This window comes from Atta colombica, unplaced genomic scaffold (genome assembly GCF_001594045.1).
Source record: "Atta colombica isolate Treedump-2 unplaced genomic scaffold, Acol1.0 scaffold331, whole genome shotgun sequence".
Lineage (NCBI taxonomy): Eukaryota > Metazoa > Arthropoda > Insecta > Hymenoptera > Formicidae > Atta > Atta colombica.
The window spans coordinates 126362-144772 of NW_017259439.1; the positions used below are offsets into that span (position 1 = coordinate 126362).

The 18411-nt window shown below is 34.8% G+C and overlaps 1 protein-coding gene across 1 annotated transcript in view; it reads right to left on the minus strand.

Annotated features, from left to right (window-relative positions):
• Positions 1 to 3725: 3725 nt before the first annotated feature.
• The window catches only part of LOC108690598, a 72802-nt gene continuing 58116 nt past the window's right edge, over positions 3726 to 18411 (minus strand). Inside the window, exons 4-9 of the mRNA XM_018197969.1 lie at positions 7326 to 7382; positions 6666 to 6873; positions 6423 to 6588; positions 5624 to 5896; positions 4288 to 4694; positions 3726 to 3873 (exon numbers count right to left, since the gene is read on the minus strand). Of these exons, the coding sequence (XP_018053458.1) occupies positions 3726 to 3873; positions 4288 to 4694; positions 5624 to 5896; positions 6423 to 6588; positions 6666 to 6873; positions 7326 to 7382 (1259 nt within the window). The remainder of the gene's footprint in view (positions 3874 to 4287; positions 4695 to 5623; positions 5897 to 6422; positions 6589 to 6665; positions 6874 to 7325; positions 7383 to 18411) is intronic.

Below are 18411 nucleotides of genomic sequence, written 5' to 3' on the forward strand. Positions count from 1 at the left end.
TATGTATATACATTCCGCCCGCCTAAAATTGTGCTAAACTACTTGGCACACGCACGTACAATCGCACACTCACGCATCTATTCGCGTGTATATATATATATATATCTCCGCACACATTATCTTCGGCTCTTTCTGAATTTTAGATTTCAACTAGACACTGTTTGATTGTTACATTTGGCAATTCGGCAGCACTCACAAATTTTCAAGCTCCTTACAACGCGACTACGGGGCGATATGCTGTACACCATACACCGCTGAGAATTTTATTAAGTATTTCGTTAATTTTTAAAATGCTCGAGAAATATATACTTCACTTATGCGATATTGCGCGAATTGAGAGCTACGACAAAAATATATAACGCATAATTATTCGTATTAAATGCGGGACTTTCGAAGAAATTTCAAATAGATTTTTTTTCTATATTTGTTTTTAATATATTATTTGTTAAAAAGAAAAATGATAGGTACGTGCGTCAATAGAAGAAATGGATTGGAACAATTCATTCAGCGTGTTGGCATATAGCAAAACGCACCTCGCGGTAGTAATAATTATATTTTATTCTCCTACAGCCGCGTTCTAGAACTTCGCCTCTTGTGACGACTACTTTCTCATAACGTCATCATAATTTTCAAGCGAAATGTCGGCTTTTATATACGTATATATAACAATAATTCAATAAGGCATACGATATCCAATTAGGGACTTCCCCTTATTTATCACGAAACTTTTACGTGTATTCCTTGAAGTTTGGACATTTCTCGCTATCTCTCTCTTTCTCTTTTTCTTTTTATATCCGAGAAACTTTCTTGTAATATCTTAGGTCCGCAAAAGTTGACATTTTTTTGCCTAATGGCCGCGAGTGTAATGGATAACCGCATATAAATTACTAGAGGGAATTACATGGATCTAGTAGTCATCCGAGTATACATTCTCTCCGTATTGTGTCTTGTTTTGCGGCTTGTTAAATTCGTACCTCTCCGGGGCGAAGTTTGGAACGCAGCCAATGTATTATAAAGTCTCTTCTTCACGTAGACAACGCGACGTCAGAGTCTCGCCTTCTCTCTGTTCTTCGTCGATCGGCGAAAACGAGTCGCTATCGTATACGCTCAACGTAACGCGACGTGTATGTATGTACACTTATCTAAAAGTAACGGTCGTAGCACTGCGTGCGTGGCCTATTACATAATATTTCTTCTCTTTTTCTTTTTTTTTATTCCCAATAATAATAACTTTTCGGCTCGTCTTATTTGTCTACTATACAAACTCTTGGCTAGAACAACGGTAGGTAGTCCTCGCGCTCATTTTTCTTTTATGTAAATGTGTTTACTGTGTTTTCTGTTTTTTATTCGTTTATCAACGTGTGCCTGGAGGGGCTGACCGGCAGTGATGTTAGCCTCGGCGGAAAAGTCTCCAGATGTAGACGTAGAGGCATATATGGCTCGCCTGGTTCAACTACGTTTTACCTTTTTATCGAAAATAGACACAAGTTGCTCTTATCAACGATAAATATCTCGTCTACTATATATCTTTTTTTATCTTTTTGTTCTTTACATCGACGCGCTCTAATATTTTAATACATTTGACTTTCTACACCCAGCGAGCTTCTCGTCAGCTAATATCACTGAATTAATGGAGATAAAGAACTAAAGCAATTTCACTTAATCTTGCTCTTATTGCTTTCTTAGTACTTTATTTTTTCTTTAAATCAGATACAGGCCTGATTGTAAGAATTTTTGTTTCCATGGAATATTCAGTCGATCGATATTCCAGTTGTCCAGGGACAAATTTATCAAACAACTTTGCCGAAAAGATCAATAAAACAGATCACTTCGCAAAAATACGGCAATCAGGGAACTTGGGCAACTTTGATTCGCTGAGACCGTTTACGGCAATCGCTCTGTTTTCCGGTTCCCCTCCATCGAGCACGGTATTTATTTATCACACGCACAAAAGGGTTATAGACACGTACACGTACACCCAAAACTTTACAGAGCTTACAAGATTACACAAATAGAAATACGTTTTATTTCCTCGCGTTAGGGAAACCGTCAGATCGACGGCGAATCGGCCCTGATGGAAAAATCGTGACAGGAAAAACCGGTTCGACGATTATCCGAATAAAAGTGCTGTTTCCCTCGTGTCTCTCTCTCTCTCTCTCTCTCTCTCTCTCTCTCTCTCTCTCTCACTCAGATTTCTCTCTCTCTCTCTCTCTCTCTCTCTCTCTTTCTCTCTTTCTTTCTCTCTTTTTCTTTCTTTCTATTTCACTCTTCCATCCGCTCGTCTCGCTGAAAATCACATGTTACACCAACATCATACAATCGAGCATATTGCGAGCGTATTATTGTTTTCACGAGAAGTATCTGTTCAATGAACTTGATTATCGTCGCGTTTGTATATAAAAATAATTCCCTATTTCCTCCGTGACATTGTCAATCGGCCTTCCTTCGACAGTCTCCTGAGTTGCGAGTTACGCGGTTCACCCTGATCGATTGGAACGAGTTTCTTCGCTCATTTCTCGGATAGTCCTTTGTGCGATATTAGATCACCATTGCATGCGTCCTTATCCCAAGTTTGGCTGCTCAAGATCTCACGATCTTGAACGGCATCACGAATGCCAATTAGGACGCGATGAATGTCTTAAGCGAGGAAGTGCATTTGCTTTGCTTTCGTTGTTAAATGGATCACGGATGTCGATGTGCGCCTGGTCGTATTACGGAGGATGCTTGTATGAAGAGATTCAAGAATATGGTTGAGTGACGGAAAATAATGAAGTCGCCCAATCTTCTTCGACTACATAAGAGATTATGGAGGCTTACGATGCCAGATAAATTGCGCGCATTTTCTTTGGCACGTCGGGATGCTGGTGGGTATATCCACAATATAGTTATGTGAATTTTCAGATCCGACTGCGCGCGTATGCATTGTTTGGTAACTCAAATATATTCTCAAGTATAACGAGGTAGGCAGATGACTGAAATATGTCGGTAGATGAAATCTCAAATATAATTAGACTAATTGTAGTCGCCGTCGGCCTCGTCTTGCGTTTCGTCCTTTTAAACGGGCGAGTTTAATTTGACTCGGGTTTCGTGCTTGCTATGGAGTGTACCATACAATCCGCGTAAAATGCTTTCGATTTGGACTACCTTAAGATGGGTTTGCTCTGGTTCCGGGACAGAAGTCACCGCTGTAATATCGAAAATCTCCGATATTTTCCTCGCGCGTTCGGAAAATGTTTTCCTCCGTTCTTTTTCTACGTTCGTATATGGTTCTTCTCTCGTCTTTTCCCTTCATTAATATTAACGTTTGTTCTTTACGTAGCTTTTTTCTTCATTCTTGCCATTTATAAAGACTAAGTATGGTATCCAATATACATAATTTTATTTTGTTTTCTTTTAATTTCGTTACATCAAAATTTAGATTTTTAAAAATAGTTTTATAACAATTTCATACGACAATTGTTGCATTCGTGAATTCTAGTTGAATTCACTGATCGATAACAATTGAATCTATGAATATACATGAATCTCCAAATTCATGTATATTATAATTATCTGGTTTTAATGACGACGAAGCTTCAAGAAAAAAAAGAGATTGTTTTCTAAAAGTACAAGACGGTTAAAGATTAGATAATGTTCAACTTTTGAGCAAATGATTTCCTCAGATATCGACATTCGTATCTCGATAAAAACAGGTCGAAGGACATGCTCACTACGAAAGATGCATTCTAAAAGAGTGTTTCTTGGGACCATATTGGCGGGATTGATGGTAATGGCGTTGGTGGTGGTCTGTGCCTTAGCTCGATCGGCGGTGAACACGGTGGAGATCCCACGCTACTCTGACTGCTACTGGTTGTCGTTGAGGCTGGTTGCGACCTATTATCAGTTTATCAGTTTATTAATTAAAGAAGAAAAGAATATTTTAATAATATACAATCATAGGAAAAAAAGAGAAGCGCAGATACAGTACTTAAATGCGTAAACATTTATAACAAGTAATACAATAATCAAGTTCTTTGATGTTTTTTGGGAGAAAATTTTTGTATAATTATTTTGTTCTATACATCCAATTGTATCATTAAGAAAATTTTAAGTAGATTGAATTGTTTGATATTTTTGTGATTATAAATATTTATACATGTTCGTGTACATACATACATGTTCATGTTTATTATACTCGTATTGTTAATTATGATAAGAAAGGTTTTTCGTTTTAAACTCGTAGCTATACAGTTTCTCATTATGACAGCAACATTTTCTTTTTCGTATGAATTCGTAATAAGGATTTACCTGGAGGTTTCGACGGCGGCACTGATGGTCAAACATTCTTGGCAGGGTTTACTACCGGCCCGTCGTCTGGGCACGCAGCCCGCGCATCCGTCCCATTTTTCGGGGATCCGTTTTTTCCTAGAAGGCACCCGTAGGAACCGCCGACAGCTTGGCCCAGGCGCATCCGAGTCCGTAGAAAAACCCGAGACCTCGTCCTCAGTATCGACGCACTGCTCTTCGTCCTCGTTCTTCAGAAAGACGGAATCGGAGCCGAGCGATCTGGTATCTGGATCGGGAGGATCTACGCTACCCATCGATGCCAACGGTGCTCTTTTGCCCGATGACGCCGCCATAAGGCTGCCGACTGCACCGGCATAAAGACCGACTTCGCTTCCGCATGGCGATAAATCCGGAGTTGGCTGTATGACCTGATTATATTATAGTAATTTTCAAATGAATAATATTTGGTGATATTTTATTTTTTAGCACTAAATGTAGTTTAATGACTTCTGCACATTGGATGCGAAAACGCTTGTCGCGCGGAAAAATGTGACGCAATAGCTAATAAGCTTACAGCTCATTTGGTTACTGTGTTGCATTCTGTCGCACGGCAAACATTTCCGTGTCCAGTGTGTAGGAACCATAATTCATTTTTATTTATCATTTGTAGCAGGTGAGCTAAATTATATTCTAAAATGGAATAATAAAGTATTAGTGTTATAATAGAATTGTAATAATATGAGTAATTGTATTATTGTATGCCTTCCAACAAGTAACACAGATGACAATGTCATTACATCCTTGTTGTTTGTCAAACAAGGATGTAATGTTAAACAAGGATGACATGATCACTGTGTTGTACTTGTGTCGCTTGTTCGAAGATACACATTATCTAGCGAATATGACATGATAGATAGCGCACTGGTCATCAGGACCCAAAGGTCCGGAACCTGGTAAAGGAACCAAAATATTTGCTCATGTCTCCTTTTGAAAAAAGCCGGCAATCTTCCGAGAATATTCTTGCCCACAGAAATATCTCTCGAAAAATCTGCCGTTTGGAATCAGCATTAAAACTATAAGTCATATGCTTGTGACAATTATTGAATAATTAGAGTGCGCGAACAAGCAAATGAGAGAGGTATAACACAGGCCTAACGTAAAAAGAAGAAATATTAATATTTAAGATTTTGACAATTTTATTTAAAATATTATAGAATAAAGATTCTAAAATAGACTCAGAGCAATTTCTAAATAAAAATAGACTCAGACCATTAAATTTTCAATATCGACTATTGAAAAGATTATTAAAAAAGAATAAGTTTCGAAAGACATAAAATTGCAAATACATCAAGTATACCTGGATATCGATAGGGTAATATAAATCCCATGGCTCATCGTAGGCGGCGTGACGCGGGTAGGATGGAGGAGGTGGAAGGCACGGCATTACCATGGCTGAACCCCTTCGTTCCAGATAACTGCTTCCAGTGCTGCTACAGGTGACCGAGCTACATCTTCTGTGATCGACCGGGGGAGCCAACCTCGGTTGCCTGATTGGCGGTGCCAGCAGGGAGTCATATCCACCGACTGAGGCGAAACGAGGTGCCACCACGGGTGAATGAGACTGATCCATCTGACATAAATATTTCTATCAATTACATTGCTTGGCGAACGGACAAATTATAAATTAAAACCCACTCTGTGAACTAGAGAGCACTCTCTGAACATCACTCTGTAAACTAGAGAGCACTTTCTGAAATGGCATGGCATCAGTCCAAAATTTTTATGTTCTGTCGAAAAAGCGTAAAACTTTACTACTTGAAAACTGTACGATCCAATCAATAGTGATGTTTCAATACATAAATCTTCTCGACGATTTTTCAGTTACGATATATTTGTTATTAAATAAAAATTGTTATAATTCAACTAAGGAATATCTTTACTACTTTGTAATTTTAGAGATTAAAAAAAAAAAACATAAATTTCAAATGAATTAAAAATGCATTTAATTTTTCAACAAAAGTAGAATATTTACGATTTTGTTAATATTTTAACTCTAATGATACATTTTACTTTTAGAAGAATGTATTTCATTTTAGAGTTGTATAAGTATATTTGTTAATTATTTTAATAAAAGTATTTAAACTGTTATAATATACCTCGACGCATAATGATCTTCTCGGACCACGACCCAGCCTAGGTGGTAACCTGGCGATCGCTTCGAGAGCAGCGGCGAGGGCGCGTTCCTCAGCTTCAGCTTCCGCGACCGCCGCTGCTGCCGCTGCAGTCAAAGTTGGATCTTCCAGTTGTTTACTCGCTTTGCATCTGATAAATATATCAACCATATTTTAATTGGATTTTAATGACGATGCAAATACTCATTTAAACATTCTTAAAATTACCTGCTCTTGTAAACTACCAGCAACACCATTAAGCTGAAAAAGCCACCAAGGGTCGCGGCGATCCGTACCCCCGTCATGACATCGTACGTTTTGTAAAATTCGATTTTGACCTGTTCACGTTCGCTTAGTGTCGGAGTTGCGTCTGGCAGGAACGTCGTTGGATCTGTCGTCGTCGTCCCTGTCACGTTGCTGCCGACACTCCCCATTCCTGCGAATCAAACAAATTCGCTATCGTTACACGTACGCAAAAAAAAAAGAAAGAGAAATATATAGGTTTGCAGATTTGAGCTGAATGCTAATACTCTGCAAATTGTGTTTGAGTTGAATGCGAGATATCTATAAATTGTTTGCAAACGTTGTTAAAAAGATAATAAGTCTTGAAATTTGTAAGAGACTTTCTGTAACACGGGCTGTAATACGCATTTATCATCAAGAATAAAATATAGACATAAAAGATATAATTTGTTTATTAATTTAACTTAATTTACCGATTTAATTATAAATATACATCTAATAGCGGCGACAATTTCTATAATAAAAAAAGAACAAAATGGAAAGGAAGAACAATCACATTTGAAGGAACTAAACTACTTGTAAGTATTTCAGGGAAAGGAAAGTGCATAAGCTATAAATCACATCGAGAGCATTTGTTTACCGAACTGTGTCGGCCAACGTGTGCTGACTGGGCTCGAAAATGGAGTGACGGCGCTGAATTTCCTGGAACAGAATGAAAGCGCGCCGTCAAAAGAGGAGCTGGCATTCATCCGGCAGGATTTTGCATTATCATGAAAGTACGAGAACAAAAAGAGAGAAAATACTAGGCAAAGAAAATCGGCGTAAATAAGAGTGGAGACACATGCGGAGGATTTAGTAATGGAAAGGGGGTGAAAAGAGGGATTTAAAGAGGAAAACACACAAGGAGAGGATCACAATCATTGAGCAACAGTATCGCGACGGAGAAAATGAAAGGCACGAGATATATACACATTGCTCTCGGGCTTGGCCGGTTAGCATTGTGTAAGTAGAGATGGTTGTAGGTTCACGTATTGATTCCACCTTTGCGAGCCTACCTCCAATGGTTAGGAGCAACGAAGCGTACAACAATCTATTAAGATCAAAATTTGTTTTAGAATGTTGTTATTCGTTTTGTTGTTAAGCTTTTCAGAGCTTTGGATACGAGGATCGAAAGCTGGATGTTTTGTCAAAACCGAAAAAAATGAAAAAACTATTATCTTTGAAATATAATTGATTCCGCCATTATTGAGACGTTAATATATTGTTGATGCTAATATATTATTGAGACGCTAATATATTATTGAGAAAGCTGGACAACAATTTCTATAATTGATAAAACTCTTTACTACAATTATTTCCAATTTTTATGATCACAGACGAGTAAAACAAGATTCTAAAGGGGATCATAAGAGACGAATTTAACGTGTTGTGTAAACCCAATAATTTTAATATTTCGAAAAAATAAATAGCGTCCGACATCTGTGTACATAGTATAGAGTAAATAAATACGAAATAAATAAATTTTTCAAATGTCAATCTAATGTCATTGCCTGTGCTCAGAAAATCAGTGATACATAGAACTGCGCATCAATTAGATATTATTAGTTAATTTTGCAACACAATTATCTCGTAAAACTATTTGTTCTCTCATATTTTTGTGTCAACATTAAGAAAAATTTAATTATTTACAATTAAAATATTTTTATATGAGAATATTTGGTATTACAAAAAATATTAAAGGACATTCTAGTTTTGTGAAAAGCTTATTTCGTTGGTACGTTTCAAACTCATACGACAGTATTGAACTGACAATCTGTTCGATGACCGAAAAATTTTTTATTTATTTGCTGAAGCCAATATTTCAGATTACTGGGAGAAATATCAGGTTTTTACATTTCACTGAGCATTTTGCTTTGACGGAATTTAACAAGCTTCTTTGTTTAGAAAGCTAATGATTTAATAAAAGAATAACAATTTAATAGAAGATATATCGCCCTTGAAATTTCCTCATCTTCTCTCCATTGATTCAATGTCCTTAATCACTTGGGTTAGGTCAGATTAGGTCAGACGACAACCTGTGGATGCTCCACGTTCGAGAAGGTTGTTCCATGTGTTCTCACCAGCCGTACCCCGTAAAATTAACGGCGCGGTAAATCCCCCAGAGGGTTTCCACATACAGAATTCTCACCACACAATGAGAGCTATTTACTGTTTAGCGTATGGGACAATAGAAGGGAAAAGTCTTACGCAACAACGTGAAATTATCATAAAGATATTATTTCCATTAAAATTTTCTAGAATTAGCGTACGCTCCTACACACACACACACACACACACACACACACACACACACACACACACACACACACACACTTCATTTCAATCTTGCTATCATTTGCTGCTTAATATTTCAATTAAAATATTTGAAGTCACTTTCTAAATCTTCAAAATAACATGTAAAGTTATTATTATTGTCTTTTATGAGAAAATGTCGAGAAAGATCACATGTGATTAATATTAATTTTCAATCTTTTTTATTAGATATTTTGATCATTCATTCTTAAAAAACTCATTCTTAAAATATAAATTTATTCCTTGATAAATATTTTATTCTCGAGAATTACTTAAAAGAAGTACTTAATATTAAAACTTGATGAATAATCTTTGATATATTTTTTTACCGAGAAAAATTGACATTAAAGTGGAACCTGATGAGAGACCACTCGTTAAGTCATTCATAATATAAAGAACAAGATGAAAATGAAATAGCACTTCATTGCAGATTCATCTTTTGAAGAATCTATGTATTTTTTATCATTTTATAATTAATTTCCAAAAGAATATTCATCATGTAATTTACGTGCCGTAGATTCGCGTAGTATAACTTTTCATAATTCAACGCATTTTAATTTTTAATCCAGTAAGTACAATTATTTTCCGAGTAACTCTCTCGTAATGCTATAGCGTGTAGGAACGCGAGAATCAGCATTACATTATATCTTCAGCCCAACTGCATCGGTAGTTCGTGCATAACAAGTGATTGAGCATATCCGACTTATGCGTTACCCATTATGCGTTTTAACGATCGCACCGTGCGGCTTACATATAACACCACCGATGAAATTTTGAAGGGGATTAGCGAAGTAAATTCTGCTGCGCGCATGTGCTATTACGCGGCATTAAATTTGCGTACAATGCCTGAGAGTCTGCTGGAATAGAGAAGGTAATATTAGACGGGCATAGTATAATCAAACGGCTGCGTTCTGGTGAAGTCAAACATACAGATCTTCGTTCTTTCGCAACGTTTGTTCAAAGGAAGTAGAGTAATCTATGTCTTTCATACCTTTCCTCGTCTTTCCTGTTAACGACAGTCAAAGTGAATTAGCCTATAAGCAATCGAGGATCATTTTGCCTTCTTTTAATCGTAATTCAACACAATTATCAATTTATTCAGTGAAGCAGAGATATCTCTAAAGAATTCTATACGTCTGTCATCTAATTGTATTGAAAATTAAATGTTATGAGAAACTACTTCAGTTTCATTTAAAAAGTGCGGTGAAAATAAAGGTAGCATCTTCAATTTTTATCAAAGAAAGATTAGAGAATTCTCTCCTCTCTCGAGCAGTGATTTAAATATATCTTTTGTCAATTATGAGAGATATATTTGTGAATTCTATATACTGATATATGTATATAAATCATATTTACTGATATCTGTATATAAATTTTTTAATGTTTTAATGTTGAAAATAATTTTAATCTTAATATTCTATACAGCCAATTATTTTGAACATTTAAGTATTCATCTATAAAATTAGATTGTATTATATTTGTATGAATTTTTATTTAGTTGAATAAAATCGTTGAATAAAATTTTGTTCGAAAAATTTTGAGGCAGTTGCGTGCCAAGAGGTCTCTCTCCGAGACTTGTGTGGTGTGAAAGAAACTTTCTGAAACGCAAATTTGCACCACGTCTAACTTTTGCGAGAATGCGCGGGCGCTCACACGTCCGAGGTGTATCGACGTCCGAAAACTCAGTCCAGATGAGAAAGTTAGGGGATGAACAGATAACTTTTTAAATATTCGCAAAAGTTTGCGCCAACGCGTAAATATCATGACGTAGAACGCGTCGAGAGACGATGTTTTTTTCGTTCGGTTCGTGAAACGAAGGGCGAGTCTTATCGACATTCGGCAAACACCATTTTTCCTCTTTGATGCCCGGCAGGCATATGTTATCATTTCCACGTCGGCAAACGGTCAAAAAGGAGTGGCGCGACAGTGAGCGAAAATGGGTCGTCCGATAATTCGATTCCTCGAAAACACCGTTACGATATGTATGGATTTGGGTTAACTTCGTTTCAGCGATTTCACAGTCACGGCGTGTAAGATTCTCATTCGCGATGCTTTTAGACAATATAAAATTTATAAATAAAAGTATCTACCTTATTAAAAAATTAATATTTTTTAAAAATCCTGTATAGAAATATAAGCTATAATTTATAAGTACTGAAAGAAGCTTTATTTGTTAAATATAAAAAAATATGTGAAAATGGGGGAATTCCAATATATTACGCATTATATAATTAATGAATTTATTCTAAATATATTTATATTATATTTTAAATATATCATATTTTATGTATTTTTTATATTGTGTAAATTCATTGCTAATCTCGCATTTAAACTTTAATACGTAGCAATACATAGCTTATCGTAATCCGTTCATATCTCAAAAGTAAACTTTTTCATTAGAAGATTTATCGAAGTTTTAAATTATCGGCTGTCTCAATCATGTAAGCTATATGTATAGCAACATACAACTTGGACAGATATATATATATATAAATATTATATAATATAATTACATATAAATACAATTTACAAAAATTAAAAATATTTAATTGTATAATCTTCGTGACTAAAATCAATAAGATTATATTTTGTAATACATGTGTGGCATTCTCTAAACACATAAAACATTTTATATTAAATTGAGAAGAACGTTTTATAACTATGCAAAGTTCATTATTATATGCATATAAACATGATACACTATCTTATAGCAGCTTTGCTATAATTCTGTTTAGTAAATTTGGTAGTTAATGATTTAACATTTATTGTTGTATTATCTATATATTTTCATACATCCCATTTTATCTTATTGCTTTGGAAACATTTGAGTGTCGATATTAACATATATCTTACTACGATATTAATATATATCAAACTGCGTCTATTATATATTCTATTCGATATTCCACGATATTTTGTCAGTATAGAAGTACGTGATGTCTTTTTTTTACAGCACTAAAATAAGCGTGAAAGAATTACATGAACATTGGCGGAATATAATCGATAATCCGATTCTAGAAAAACGTACGTCTCGAAGTGCCATGGATTTGGGTCACTGGTTCGAGGCCTGTTGAATGCCAGATCGTTTTGCCGATTTCGCTATTGCCTCGCGGATTATGATCTTTACTAGAATCACTCGACTAATGACGATGTGGGACCATTTGAAATATTTGAATATTGAAACTGAAAAAAGAGACGAAGAATCAAGGATCAAATCGATGGATTTGTTTTGCTCATGATTTCTTCGTCTCATGAAGACAAGATTGCTAATTTCGCAAAAATCAGTTAAATCAGTTTCAAAGATTCGTAAATATCTCCAAAAATTCAAATAATTCTGAATTTCCCTTTGAGTGAAAATTATGTGATGTCAACAATATTCAAGTTTATCTTAAGCTCTTAAAGTTCTATATCTTATAGTTAAAATGATAATCTTTCATTCACAGATACTTTTTACTGTTAAATATCTTGGATTGATTAGTCTTTTGGTTTATAAAAGAGTTATGAAAAATAACGTAAAAAAATCATTATAGATTTAAACAAAAGTGATTTTTTTTAAATTTTAATAGATTCAATGTTTTACTTGTCATATTTTTTGTCACAGTATATTAAAATAAATTGTCACATTTAAAGTACTAATCGCGCTTGAAAGACCATTTCAATTAGCTGGGTGCCATTCTGCAGAGATTATCGCCATTAGGGAATCGAGAGCCATCAGGAACAAAGAATTATTCATCACAAATTATTCTCCTCGTTAATTGTGACTTATTCAAAAATGCAGAACATTCTCGTGTCGTATTATTCTATTATTCCTACGAAGATTATTTCACGCAATGTTCACAATTTTATCTTCTGTTAAAAATTGCAATATCAGCATGTTAGAAATAGAATTCAGTTCATAAGTCTTAAGAAATATTTTAATAAAAAGAACAAATAAAAAAATTATAAATCTACCAAAAAATAGATTTTACAAAGTATAAGTTGAAATGAAGCACATTCACGTTTTAGAACAAAAAAGAAAAGAGAACATTCATAAAATTCAGCTAAAAAGAATAGATTTATTAATTAATTGGAAAAAGATTTTTAAAGATTTGTAACCATTACGCAACCAGCAATATGCATTCTCGAAAGAATCATCGGAATTTCGATGATTGTTCTCTTGGAAACATCGAATAGCCGGGGTCGATGAGCGAAAATTCGGTAACGAGTACGTCAGCGATCTCGTAACTCTGGGTTATGTGCAAAGCGCGTGCAAAACGGGTAAAGGGCAGGGAGTAAAGAGGAAAAGGGACAGAATCAATAAACTACCCTGCCAAAGCGAGCTTCGCTCAAGCGAAACGCGCGACACCTTTAATGTAACGTCCGCCTCGGCCAAGTCGAAATATATAACGATATTCTAAAATACGAAATCATAAATCAAACGAACTTACGAGAACTGAGTCAATGATGATATTCAATACGGGGTGTAAATTTATGTGAATAAATAAAAATCCAGTCGTTTTTGGAGCATTTCAAGTAAAGATATAAATTTTATAATCATACACAAATCGATGACATTTAGACAGATATTTGACACATAAAAATCATCTGAAATTAAATCGGAATTGTATAAAACTAAATGTTGCATCGAATTAGAGATTGTCAATCTTTTGAAGGAAAATGATAATTTTTCACAGTTATGCGAACTGTGACGCAATCTATCGTACAATGGAAAAGATTTAAGAGCGAAGATGATAAAACACGGATTGTTAATTCGAACATAAACCGACTGTGACTTCGGGCAGCGCACTGCGTGTGTGCATGACGAAGATAAAGAAAATAAAGGATAAAGAGGACAAGGGTTGAAATCGATAAACCATTCCGCCAGCTCAAGCTCAGCCCAGTTCACCTGAAACTAGCCGAGTACTGGATAACGTTGTAATATCCATTGTGCTCGATGGAAAGAACTCTTATCGGGAATCATTAAAATCCAATTTTATAACACAAGCTGATCAGAAATAAGCTCTTAATCAGCCAGTTTATAATATCTTTTGATAGCTTTTAACGTATAATTAACATTATTTTTTAATATTTATAATTATCATATTTGTTATCGACACTTAAATTATATTATTTGAAATGAATTCTACTATTAATTCTCATTTTTATTTACATTGTAAAGCGTAATATATTTTTTGTTTCTTTTTGGGAGCTATGTTTAAATTTATATTAAAACATACACCTAGAGATGTTTAATAATCAATGTTTAATAATAATAATGTAAATTTTACTAACTCTTACGTAATGTTAATTACTTTATGTATTATACTATTATTGCATTAATAGCGTGCAATAATTGAATATTAATTATTCTACCATCAATGGCGTACGAATAGTTAAAGAGGAGGGGGGGAGAGGGGGAGGGCGAAGGAATAATTCAATTGAACTTCTAAAGACTATCTTGAAATATAGATTATCAATTATTCACACAATTTATTTAAATTGTATTATTGACCGAACCAATGCATCATCAACGATAAATGTTCATTGACCGAAAGTAATATACTGTTGCAGGCAGCATCCTCGAAATCCTCTTCCTTTCTTACCTATCCTGTGTTCGAGCATATTCAGTAGTCAGTGCACTTCCCTATTTTGTATTCACGAATTCCTTGACCAAAGGTGTGTTCTTAAACGTTTGAGTCCGCAGTGAAAATATCTCTCTTCCCTTCAACCTCCAAGACGAGATACTGCAGCAATGCAATTTCGATCAGAGCAGTTTCTTGGCCTAGTATGCACATTGGCTAACCCAGTTTGGGAAATTGTAACAGGTGAAACATGCAAACATTTTCACGATCTGCCATCTAATGAATCATTACAAAAAAAAAGATCGAGCGATTAAATATTTCTTCTTTTGATCTACATATAACAAGAAATATATCATATTGTATATTACATTCAACTGATTGTAAAATTGCACATTTTTATCTTTTAAAAATCAGATTTATTTCAATTATACTAAGTGAAATGCCAACAAAATATCACACTTAAACACGCGATATGAGTTATTATAATCTTGATATTTTGATATTAGAATTTTCATCTCAAAATGACTTCAATCTGCTACTAAATGGTGCATAGAATGTCTGAGACATTCTGTGTCAATTATAAGATAAAAAGAAAAAGAAAAAGAATTCGAAAAAATTATCTATTAATATTTTCAAATTTATTTTAATTTGTGACATGAAAGATTTTCTTATGATATTACCGCTCGCGAATGTAGTGTTTGTCAAAACGGGCGATTGAGGATTGAGATGGCAGGTGTAGTGAAATCGAAGATCGATTTAACTTGCTTATAACGCCATTCCAGGCAGGTGTTACCGCCTAACTAAGGTACCATTTCGCGCACATGGAGCCCATCGGGGAGTCAACATCTCTGATATATGGCGTCATGTAATTGAGCATTCCTGATTCTCCAATCTTTCTTAAGAAAGACTCTTATTACATTCGTTGGTATCGGGCCTTTATATCTAAAATTTACAGAATATTAAAGTGATGACTAACGCAGTTAAAGATGCTCAGACACACAGAATCAATCATCAAGGAATATACATATAATTCCTTTCATGCTTTAATAAAGAAATTAATTACTGTATAATCCGTTCTATAAATAATGTGATTGTTTTCAAAGAACTCAGAAACTGTCCTCTTTTATTTGTAAAAAAAATCTCCAATTATATTAATATTAATATTATTATATCATAAAGTCTCTCATTTATTATATCATAACATTCGTTAATTATGACTGTTAATTACTTATCGTAATCATATACACAGTATCTAGTCATTTATTTGATTATATTTTTCTTGACCCTGCCTTCAACCGAATCGATCCTTTTATCAATGCCATAATGTTGATTTTATCTCGGTTATTAGCATCGTTGCTGATTAAAAAATCAATTAAATGCAAGACTTTTCGGATCATGGAATCACGTTTTCTCTTTGAAACGACTGAAACAATCCTATCGCCGTCCGCTGGTCGGTGTGTTAATATTTGCATTTCATTTCCATTTTGAGCGTTGGAATGAGATAAATTCGATCAACGGATTTTCTTACATGCGCCACTGCGTGCAAAGCGTTCGATCGATAACCGAATAACGAGGAAATTAATTAATTATTACGCGTGGTCTGCGCGTGAGAGACGGGCGCAGCCACGATCTCCGAAAGAGGCGGCTTCACGGGATAACGATTATTCAGAGCTTGATATCGCGCATCCTGATGGTGATAAATGTTACTTCGAAGCCATTTATTATCATATGCCGAACTAAATTAACTTGAGAGTATATACACATAAACAAATCTGTAATGTAAGTTTTGTTGAGAATTTAACACATAAATTTCTCGACTAACAGATGGACTTTAGACGTGATTACCCGAAGCTAGAGATAAATATCAATCATCCTCAATTGCTATTCATTTCTCATTTCTTTACTGAAAGTATTATATCATAAATAATATGTGCATCATAGAAAATATTATATTAATCGGAATCATATTACTTGATTTGTTATTATAATAATTTGTGTTATAATAGTTTTTTATTATAACGCGATCATCAAAATTGTCAATCTGTCAAAACTGAGCATTTCGAAGAAGATTCCGTTTCTAAATTGATTTCACATAAGGTTATCAGTTTTTTAAAAGAACATATACTCTTTTTGAAATAAAGCTGATTAATTAAAATGTTATGTTTATCAAATTATATTAATAAGAATTGTAAATAAAAATTATGTTATAGAAATTATTAAATAGTTACATCCAACGCATAAAAAAATTATATAGTCTCTGCTTTCGACTCAAATCATCATTTTTTTTAAAGTGTACATGTGTACTCTTTTCTTATGATTCAAATATGGTAATTTTAACCGCATATTTTCGTTGTAAAAGTATGTTTATTTATTAGTATCAATCTATTTGCGTAGTTAATTAACAAAATCACTTTGCTATGTACATGAAATGTGTGATTATGGCTACGATTACATCATGTGTTTAGTCCGCGACCTATACGATAGGTGTTCTTATTTAATTTGTAGATTAAACAAAGATATACCTATTGTATAGATCGCGGACTAAGCGCACGGTGTAAATATATACATATATTGAATATCTTCGCGCGATGTTGCGAGCAAGCAACTTCAAAAGCAAGTGGGCTGCGGGACTTGCCTAAAAGGGTGGCAGTGCCGCAGGTGTGCTATACAGAGCAGGCAGAGTTTGCTGCGGATGTTAGCCGACACAGGGCAGCACGGCGCGGCGCGGTGCTCAGCTTTTATTTCCTCAACTTCCTCCAGCCGCAGCCCCCAACGGTCGGCTGGCCGGTCGGTTGGCCTGCCGTCTGCTCGAACGAGAAGGTGAGCAGCGGAGGGTGATGGACGCTGTGGGGCTATAGGGGCGGTTGGGCTGGTAGGGGAAGCAGGTATCGATTCCACCTTGCATGGAGAGGAGAAAGACTACCTCCCTCCTGTTCTCCCTCCCTGCGCCTCCCTCTCGTCAAGTCCCCCGCGCAACCCACGCACTCCGGGTCACCGGGTCAAAGCTCACGGCCGCCGGCTCACTGTTGCTTCTTTGAAATGGGTCTCTCGCGACTGGTACGTGGCAATGCGTGCCTTTATTTTTTTCCTTTTCAAACACATACTCATGCTCGTTGATATGTTCCTTTACCGCGACACTGTGAAAATTAATCCATCAGGCTTGCTCGTTATTCGCTATGTACGTAGTTATGTAAATTAATTGTTTTACGTAATATAATTGAAACTCGAGAAAGACAACACTCGATGTTTCAATTTTGTGAATTATGAAATTTTAACTTATTTATCAGATATTTCATATTGTACGCTAGAATGTAACAAAATATAAAATCGATAAGGTATATTTATTTTTTAATGATTCTGCTTTTTAAATATGGAAATGACAAGGAGAATTAATTTATGTAAGACAAATGACTCTATTGAAATCGACATATTTTAATTTTGTATGTATTTTAGATGTATGTTTTGACGCTCGATTTATATGAAAAGTAATATTATGAAAAGTTAGATGTACGTAAAACCGTACAGTTGCTTCTTGCATCATTCTTTCCTTTATCATAAAGTGTAATAGATATATGATCTGTTTCAGTTGTTAACTTATTTTACATATACGATGTACATATCGTTAATGGAAATCTATGAGAAATTTTGTCAAGATATTTTTCTAGAAAATTAATATTTTTAAGATAACTCCTATAAGAATAGAATATTTAGATATTTTGTAAGTATCCTATGTAAGAGAAAATTTGAATAATATTTTTAACCGTCGGTTATACACTGATAATGTTTCAAAGAAAAATGAGAAGATATATATATATATA